The sequence below is a fragment of the Quercus lobata genome, chromosome 4, assembly GCF_001633185.2.
Source record: "Quercus lobata isolate SW786 chromosome 4, ValleyOak3.0 Primary Assembly, whole genome shotgun sequence".
Classification (NCBI taxonomy): domain Eukaryota; kingdom Viridiplantae; phylum Streptophyta; class Magnoliopsida; order Fagales; family Fagaceae; genus Quercus; species Quercus lobata.
The window spans coordinates 44,853,859-44,863,801 of record NC_044907.1 but is presented as its reverse complement, the minus strand read 5'-3'; the positions used below and the strand labels follow the sequence as shown (position 1 = coordinate 44,863,801).

Here is a 9,943-nt window from a genome sequence, read left to right as displayed (position 1 = left end):
TTTTTTTTTTTTGGGAGTTGTGAATTTTTGTTATGACCATTAAATTGCAGACTTTCTCTGAACAAACTTAAGAGTTGGGGTTGTTATTCTAAGTTTAAATCTGATTAGCATAAAATTTAGTTTGGTAATCAATTTGCAATTGTAGTCCCACCAAAGTTTGAGAATTGAAGTAATCCAGCATCATAAAGAGAATGGTTAATATAAAACAGGATATAATTATTTATTTTCAGAAATTGTACATACCACCATATTTCAGAAAAATACTTGAGCTCAAACGTGGTTATTTGGGTGATGAATTCATTGGTCTAGGGCATGAGGTCCCAAATTTAATCCACTACACTATCGGCCCATGGGGTTTCTGGAATAAGATTTCCATGACATCATACACGGCTCTTGATCAACAAAAATGATTTCCATGACATTTTTCCAGAGAAAAATAATAGATCATCTTTTATACACCATCACATTGATTTTATTGCAAAGCTGAAAAAATATACATATCCAAAAACAAGCAGACCACTAGTAAAAAGTATAGTCATCTCTTATTTACACCAAATAGTAAAATGTATAATCATCTCTTATTTACAACAAATGACAATATGAGATGTTCCAGTTACTACACTCATAGTTAACATGGTGAAAGTAAACAAGGCCAGTGCCACAAAAAGTAAAAATTGTCAGCTTATATGGGAAAAAAAAAAAAAAAAAAAAAAAAAAAAGAGAGAGAAAGAGGACCTTGGCTCTGCTTTGACCAGACATTGCTACTAATCTCTGTGTTTCCAGCTTGGCAACATACAAGCTTTCTAGGGGCTAGAATTTAGTAAGAGTGACTTCATTATCATAATCACTTCTAACTACCACCTCGCTTAGTAGCCTCTGAATTACTCATTGTCATGAAAGACTCTCCACACCCACACTCTCCTTTAGAATTTGGATTAACAAAAATAAATTCCGATCTGTATCCACAAAAAAAGAGGAAAAAAAATGAGAGTCAACAGAAAGGAGAATCAGGAAAGGAGTGAACATAGATTATCCGGATTTGGAAAAGAAAAATCAAGAATTAGTGAATAGGTGCCCAAGAAATTATTTATTTCTTTGTTTGTTTATTTCACATACATCCTTGAAAGTACTTCAGTTGCTTACAGAAGGGATGTTCTATTCAAAACAAAACTTTAATAAGTTCAACTTTAGTTATTTTGTTGTTGAAAATAAATTCTGGAACATTACGAAAGAAGTATATACCAAATTATATTTTTAAAGTTTTGGTCATGTTATTGTGAATCAAGAAACATTTAATGATGAATCACTTCTTCCACACTTCTCTTTGGCCATGAGATAGGAAAATGAAAAAATAACCTCCTTTTATACAATAATTATTTTAAACAACCATAATGCTGTGGGTATGATACCATTTCATCACAAATCACGGTATTTCTAGAACAAAATTTCCCCCTCCTAATCTGGGGAAAAGATGACAGCAAATAACAAAGTAAGCAGTAAATGCAGCATACGAAATCCACATTTGTGTTGTAGATGTCAGTTTGCATCATATAATGGACTAATATAAAAGTGAACAATGGTGTCACATGTTTTCTGTACCTGAGTTTGTCATCAACAAAATCCATCTTGGTTCCTATTACATGCATCATGGCCTTTGGATCAATCAGTACCTTCACACCCTTGTCATCAATCAATTCATCGTACTTCCCCTTCTCATCTGAACACATGAATGCAACCACACATTAAAGCTGTAACATAAGCCAAAGGGCTTGAGTCTCTCCTCAAATGCTTAAGAGAGATACATTTTATATGAAAGAAACTATATATATAAAGAAGAAGAAAACTTAATGTCTACAAATGCTCCGTAGCTTTCTTGCTAAATGTTATTATGCTGATTGATCATCAAAACAAACACAACTAGCAGCACTTGAATGATAATTCCATTAAGAAAAGAAAACCACCAAGCACAATCAAAAAGAAAAGTGCACTATATTAACTAAAATTATGCTATCGATGCCTCCTTCCTAATGTGTTTGAGGGTTTGAACCAAGGTTCAAGACTCACTATGTGGGTGCCTCTTATAAATTGAAAAAAGGGAAGAAAAAAAAAAAGGTGGGTTCTAGTTGGCTGCAGGGACGGAATTAGGATTCAAACTTAGGGGAGGGGGGGTGCGTCCAAAGTTCTTTATTTGAGGATTTTCAGAAATTTGGATGTCAATATTAGAGGTTGTCAATGTTCCATCATTAGCATTGGTTTCTGAACTAACTGTATTTTTTCTTTTGGAAAAAAAAAAAAAAAAAAAATCAAACATTGTAATTGAGTTTCTCATTTTCTACATATCTAATAAAAGTCATATTAAGAATAGAGAATTATAGCTAAGAGCTTATTTCCTAGTGTTTTCAACGAAAAGGTCTTTGATTCAAATCTCTCCTCTCTTGTTGTAATTATTAAATTATCAAAAACTTCATAAAAAATTATATTGATTTAATCATGGTTTTAGACATATGACCAGACAAAGAATTGAAAAAATAAGTGGCTATAGGTTCTTTGATCAAACTAGGTTGGATGATTATTTATATTTTCCACATTATAATTTATTTATATAAAAAAGTCAATTATTGATCTTTTCATATTATTCTATACCTAACACCTTTATAACTATACTTCAAAGTTAAAACTCATGTTAACCACTAAATTCTTCCTAAAAAAAATATTGACCTCTAAATTAATGACAGCATAAAGAGCAATTACCAATTACTAAGAGACATTAACATTCTAGTTAAAATAAAGACATTAATTTTTTTTTCTTTCTCAAAGATAAAAAGTGACTAACATTTATTGTGAGATAGAAAAAAGAGGTGAGAATAGAAAGCAAAATTACAGCGGTTGTTTCCTTACCAAATTATGCATGCCTGGCAATTGGGTTCTTCACCTTGTACTTTCTTGGTTTGGCAGGTTATACAAACATTGCAAATCAATAAATTCTAAGACAGATGTCAGTGAAGAGAAAGAAATCCATGAGAGATGATAAAACGGATGGTTCTGATAATAAAAAATTTGGAGTTTCAGAGGTCAATAGGGGGGAGCATAGATATTCTAAGAACCAAAAGTTAAAATCGTTGTACAAATATATATACTAATAGGTTCTTTTCATGCCGTCTCTGAGTTAGCTCAATTGGTAAAACCTCCATTGCTCGCAAAATTTGTGGCAGATTCGAGTTTCGGCATTAATTTACAGACTACTAACTAGGTCAATCAGACAAACTGCCTTGTTCACTTGTTACAAGCATGTGTGTCCCCACCTAATGTTTTCAGGTTATGAATCAATGATAGATTCCTTCATTACCAATTTCCCACAACATTGGGAACCAAATCATAAGTAGAATTCTATAATTTTGAATTGAATTCTCTTGTAAACCTCGATTAATATACATACAAACTTTTAACATAAATTTTGGATTTTGAGGCATATGGGAAACAAAATACAAGATTTGGGGAATTGGGTTAAGGCAAGAAATGAAAAAGAGAGAGAACCATATATACCAGCGTAGTTGAGGGTGTAGGACAAGCCGTTGCAGCCACGAGCCTTGACGCCGAGGCGGAGGAAAGGCCTCTGGCGATCCTCTAGCAGCTTCCGGATCCTGACTGCCGCCTCCTCCGTTATGCTTAAGGCCTGACGGCGGAGCGCCGGCCCGGCCTTCGCCGCCGCTGCCGCTATAAACGAAGATGATGGTGATGCCATTTATTTTTTGTTTCGCGTGTACAACTCACCCTGCTTCTTGTACCTCAAAATCAAATGTATGTATGTATGTGTGTTTTTTTATATGACGATATCAAAATCCAAATTGATTTCAGTTTGATTACGGAAATGTCAAAGTAAGTATTAAGAATATTAATTTAGCAACTAATTTTAGAAATATTTTAGACCTTAAACTGTTAAAATTTACACTATGCATCCTGCTGTTAATTATGTACATTATCTTTGAAGAAAAAGTCCTAAGTTTAGGTTTGAAAAGTGTAATTACGTGGGTCAACTAGTAAAGTATGGTTGAATAAGAAATTTGGAATTCAATCTCTGTCTATATCACAAATCAATTGGTGTCTTAGTATGATGATAAAAAACTATTATCAGAAACAGATGCCATAAGTTGAAACTTTCTAAAAAAAATTGGAAAGTGTAATTAAGAATATAATTTAGGGTAGTAAAGTGTAATTTCTCTTTTCTATTTAAGAGATTGAGAAGATAAGCAATTGAGTTTTTTTCACGTGATGCCATCCAAAATAACGGCAAAATTGATGGCGGGTGCAAAGTGTAACATGTGTTATAGTTTAGAATATTTATTCTAGAGGTAATGTGCAAAGCAACAATGGCAAAGAATTGTATATAGTTAGTTAGGCAACGTTTGAAACAATAAAGGAAAGTAGCATCTCGAGTTTTAGAAACTCGAGATCCAAATCTCGAGTCTTTAAGAATCGAGTTTTATGCGAAAAAAATTTCACCTATAGTGGCGTTTTTAAGCCTTTCAGTGACGTTTTTAAGCCCTATAGCGGCGTTTTCCTAGAAAATTTTTTTACATAAGAACAGATTTATGGAGTCCTATAGTGGCGTTTTTAAGCCCTATAGTGACGTTTTATAGACCTATAGCGGCGTTTTTATTCAATTTATGGAAATCGAGTCTTTAAAACTCGATTTTCAGCTTAATTTTTTTCCACTTTAGACTAATCCACTTACAAATCGAGACTTAAAAACTCGATTTTTATCTTGGAACTCGAGTTTTAGACACTCGAGATGCTAGTTTTCAAAATTGTTTTGAAATGTGACAATTAACTAAATTTTTTAATATTTATTGTTATTTAGAAAAAAAATTCATTTATTCTAAAAGTTTAGGGTGCAAAGTATAATTTAAAATATAATTCAAAGAGGTAAAATATAATTTCTCAAGAGATTTCACTTCATGCACTAGCTTTGAGCGTGTGCCTAGTGAAAGATTGATATGTACAGAGTGGGATATATCTAGAAATTCTAAGTTAATTTTTAGCAAAATTTTAGTATTTATTATTGTAAGGACACGATTTTCACGACCCAAGGATGGCGTTGGGCTCGCGTGTAAATGGCCCAAACAATATGATTGTAGAGAGTGGGTTTGGAAAGGCATGACATTAGGCGCTGGGCGATGGTTTGATCCAGGTTTTCATGGAGACCCATGCGTAGATTAATTTGGCCTGAAGGATCCTATCTTACATGGATGGGGTTTGAAAGGTCCGTCTCCTCGGACTTAGTCCGAGTAGCGTCTCATCCTTCCCCATTGGTAGCAGTGTCTGCCAGCCTCTCTCCTTTTGGGCATCCCCCCTCCTTTTATATTGGTATTTTCTCTCGTTCCTCAGATACGTGTCAGTTTCTCCTTACTTGGGGTGGTTACTCGTCTTATCAACCCTCACGTCGGAGTGGTTGGGGAAGAGCTGGATAGCAGGGTGTGAGTATGGATTTGTCAAGCGATGGGCTCCACATTAAGGTGTTGGCAGCCTTTTCCCCTGTGCTGAATCTGTCCTTTCCTTTGGGCGTTTTGCGAGATGTCGGGCATAGAGTCGTCCTCGGCCACATCCTTGGGCCTTTCAAGGAGCTTTTATTGTGTGTCCCTGAAGATAGGGCTCCTCGGCCTAGGCTTTGGGCCCTTAATGTGAAGTGGGCCGGGATTCCAATTTTCAGGCCCCACAATAGCCCCTCAAAATCTTGCTTCCCGACTTTTAGTTGGGAATGAGGGTTTTGGTGATGCTGAGCCCACCTCGTGACTTGCTCACATCCTTTACTCTATTACTTTTTACGTTTTTCCATTTACATGGGAGTCGTGTCAAAACAGGGGACGCTCCTTTATTTTTCATTCCCGCAGAGTCCTCTGATATTTCGGTACTCGAGGCGTGCCTTCACGAGGATCTTCAGATCCTACGGCTGAGGATGAAGTTGGAAATTGAGCCGAGTTGGCTTTGTCTGTAGCATTCCTTGGAAACTTGCATGAATTAAATGTCATCGGTTCGCTTCTGTGTATAAATAGGGTAGGGGTCACTCCCCTTACACATGAACTCTCATGTTCCCTTCAGAATCATACTTCTTCCATATCCGCGATCTCCATTTCTGGTGCCCTTTTTGCCTCAAAATAAGGTGTTTGAAGCGTGGATGGGGATGAAAGGTCTTCGCGCGCTTCAGAGGCACCGAATTCTCAAGGTGATATGGTACGGACAAGGATGGCACAGATTCAAGCCAGTCCCCCGTTTTGACAGGAGGAAGATGGTATTCCTCCCTCTTTTAGTCAAAATCCGAAGCAGGTTCTGGTCATGCCAGATTTTTGGTATGTCAAAAGAAGGAATTTCCGCCATCAACGCCGTTTGCCTTGTAGCAGGCAAATTTTTACGGGGGCTCCTCAACTTCCAGCTCCCTACACCTTTTCTTCAATGGTGTAGGCCTCAAGTTGGGTTCCCTGCACCTTTTCTTCAGCGGCGCCAGCCCGAAGCCAGGTGCTCTCTGCACCTTTTTTTCAACACTGCAGGCCCCTCGTCGGGTTCTTTTGCTGCCTGAGCTATGGGCATGTAAAAGTATTGAGGAATGGTACTCTTACTCAACACCTTGGCACTGCAGCCAACCTCTCCTCTGTGCTTCTCCTTCGGCTCTATCTTTACCCTCTTGTATTTTTTCTTTTTACTTACGTAGTTAGTTGTAATGTAAGCTTGTTTCAGCTTTTCATTGTATACTGTACTATTCCTTTGTCTTAATAAAAAATGAGTTTATTTCTTTCTAAATACTTTTCTTTCCTGCAACATCTACTTTGTGCATGAATGTTAAATATAAGTTTGCCTTTAATGATACTCGGAGCAGACAAATGCCTTAATACAGATTCCTACTAGTTTAAACCTACGGACACTATTAAGTATAACAATGGCAATCCTCAATAAATTAAACTCTTGGAACTAACCGGGATAATGGCCAAGCGCTGTGCGATGCATGCTAGACAAATGTCCGAGAACGATAAACTTCTAAATAATTCATCCGAGAGGGTAGCCGAGCAGTGAGGGACTTCAATCGTGTTTTTGGTAACATATTGCTCTATGTTGCACTAATCCCTTTGGTACTAAGGATCCGAGGGTAGACTGGGGAATCCGTTTAGCATAGGGATTAACCCAACTGTTAACGGGGAGTTCTTCTCGGATGGATTTTAAGATTCATGTAACATAGTTTTTCTTTCAAGTACTTGGTTTCCCCATAGGCTTGAGTCCGAGGACCATACAAGGCCTTGGTTCTGTCCAAAACTTGTAAGATTTCTTTCTTGTACTTGGTTTCCCCATAGGCTTGAGTCCGAGGACCATACAAGGCCTTGGTTCTGTCCAAAACTTGTAAGATTTCTTTCTTGTACTTGGTTTCCCCATAGGCTTGAGTCCGAGGACCATACAAGACCTTGGTTCTGTCCAAAACTTGTAAGATTCCTTTTTTGTACTTGGTTTCCCCATAGGCTTGAGTCCGAGGACCATACAAGGCCTTGGTTCTGTCCAAAACTTGTAAGATTTCTTTTTTGTACTTGGTTTCCCCATAGGCTTGAGTCCGAGGACCATACAAGGCCTTGGTTCTGTCCAAAACTTGGTTTATTTTTCGATCATAAGCCCTTATACCAGAGCGGGGAGAGTTGGCTTGAGGCCGGAAGCCCCTAGAGATGCCCGCGCCCTTGGCACTGCAAGGCGTAGCCCCTAGCAGAAGTTTATGTCGGAGCAACAGCTGTATGTCGCCGGAGACATAGGAAACCTCACGAACCTCTACTTGCTAGAGAGTTGACTCCACCGCCACCCGCGCCAACGCGCAAGCCTTCCCACAGACGGCGCCAATTGTAAGGACACGATTTTCACGACCCAAGGATGGCGTTGGGCTCGCATGTAAAGGGCCCAAACAATATGATTGTAGAGAGTGGGTTTGGAAAGGCATGACATTGGGCGCTGGGCGATGGTTTGATCCAGGTTTTCATGGAGACCCATGCGTAGATGAATTTGGCCTGAAGGATCCTATCTTACATGGATGGGGTTTGAAAGGTCCGTCTCCTCGGACTTAGTCCGAGTAGCGTCTCATCCTTCCCCATTGGTAGTAGTGTCTGCCAGCCTCCCTCCTTTTATATTGGTATTTTCTCCCGTTCCTCAGATACGTGTTAGTTTCTCCTTACTTGGGGTGGTTACTCGTCTTATCAACCCTCACGTCGGAGTGGTTAGGGAAGAGCTGGATAGCAGGGTGTGAGTATGGGTTTGTCAGGCGATGGGCTCCACATTAAGGTGTTGGTAGCCTTTTCCCCTGTGCTGCTCCTGTGCTGAATCTGTCCTTTCCTTTGGGCGTTTTGCGAGATGTCGGGCATAGAGTCGTCCTCGGCCACATCCTTGGGCCTTTCAAGGAGTTTTTATTGTGTGTCCTTGAAGATAGGGCTCCTCGGCCTGGGCTTTGGGCCCTTAATGTGAAGTGGGCCGGGATTCCAATTTTCAGGCCCCACAATTATTTTTTTAAAGGTAGAAATTTTTTAATTTTATTTTGATTAAAAAAAAGGTTAGAATTAGCAAAATTTTATTTATCCATTGTGAAACAAATAAATTAATTAAATTTTATTACAAAATTATACAAAAATGGTAATTGTAAGGTCCTATTTGTTTTGATATAATATTTTCAAGCATTTGAGAATTTAAGTTTGATTAGGAAAAGAAGGCAACTGAAATGTAAGATGTTTTGGACAAAATTTAGTTATAATATTTAGGTGATGTTCCTTAGATTCCTCTCTTAAAATTCAATCATGTGGTTTTTTTCTCATGGAATGAAAGTGTATTTTTAATTAATTAAAATTACATTACTGAATCTTAAAAAATGAAACTTAACATGGAATGAAAGTGTAACACAATTTTCTTGTAAGTATCTTAACGTATCACCCACTTCTGATGAGATTCTAGGTTGTGATAACTATGGACTCACCTATCACCCTTCTTCCTAATACTATTATTGTTGCCACTATATTCAACAGAATCCACCAACTAGTTTCTCATTCTCATCATTTGTTGGTTCCTCTCTCATTGCTGATTTGATTATTTTTATTAATCTTCTTCAAGTGATTAAAGGTAATTTGCTTGTAATATTTTATATTGGCTTAGAATTTGTAGCATTAAAAGTGTCAAGGTAGTAATTTTTTATTTGCAAAAATCGATTTGATTTAGTGTTGGTGAGATTTACAATCATGCATCAATTATTTCATGTTGTGAACAAATTTTTTTTTTTTTTTTTCCATATTAAAGGGAAATATTTCATTTCATACAAAGCCAAATTTGAAAAAAAAAAAAATCTTAAGTATTTTTAGAAACTCTACCAAAACATATACACAAAAAAAGTTTTATTTAAAAAAGTTTTCAATCTAAGTCATTTATGTTAAAAAATATTTGATGCTGAAGCAAGCGGAAACTTAAATTTTAATATTAATAATGTTGTAAAATCCATTCCAATGATTCCATTATTCTTAGAAAGAATGTATTTTAGAAACTTTGAGATAGAGTTACTTATGAACCTTTGGAGGATCCTAGTCAATTCTAAACTTGCTTGTCCAAGCCTTTTTTTTTAAATAAATTTATTATTATTATTATTTTTAGTTATAAAAGTTTAAATGAATAGAAATACCTATGAACATGACTCGAATGGGGGAAAATTTTTATTTATGTTGGTCTCATTATTCCTTTTACAAACTCAAAATCTTTCAATAATTTTTTTTTTTTTTTTTGACTGTGAATAATTTTAGTTGATAGTTTTTTTTGTTGGTATTATACTTTTTTTATTGTAATTATTAGATAATTTTCAATGATTTTATTTTGATTGTGTTTATATTTTATGTTGCCTTTTTTTTATTGATATTAATTTTTTTTAAAGAATTAAAATTATTATTTAATA

General features: G+C 36.4%; 1 protein-coding gene across 1 annotated transcript; it reads right to left on the bottom strand.

Moving 5' to 3' along the window:
* Positions 1 to 518: 518 nt before the first annotated feature.
* LOC115983696 (iron-sulfur assembly protein IscA-like 1, mitochondrial) lies at positions 519 to 3,838 on the bottom strand. Its single transcript, XM_031106430.1, has 3 exons — positions 3,544 to 3,838; positions 1,600 to 1,717; positions 519 to 956 (listed from the first exon to the last, which is right to left on the bottom strand). The coding sequence occupies exons 1-3, from the start codon at positions 3,740 to 3,742 to the stop codon at positions 851 to 853; spliced, it is 423 nt and encodes a 140-aa protein (XP_030962290.1). The 5' UTR covers positions 3,743 to 3,838; the 3' UTR covers positions 519 to 850.
* Between the last annotated feature and the right edge of the window lie 6,105 nt (positions 3,839 to 9,943).

What these genes read in the sequence shown, in the direction of transcription:
- LOC115983696 (XM_031106430.1), bottom strand. Translation starts at nt 3,742, where the DNA reads ATGGCATCACCATCATCTTCGTTTATAGCGGCAGCGGCGGCGAAGGCC. An exon ending in CTACACCCTCAACTACGCTG is followed by an intron (nt 1,718 to 3,543) that starts GTATATATGGTT and finishes TCATGTGTTCAG; the next exon opens with ATGAGAAGGGGAAGTACGAT. An exon ending in TTTGTTGATGACAAACTCAG is followed by an intron (nt 957 to 1,599) that starts GTACAGAAAACA and finishes TTGTGGATACAG; the next exon opens with ATCGGAATTTATTTTTGTTA.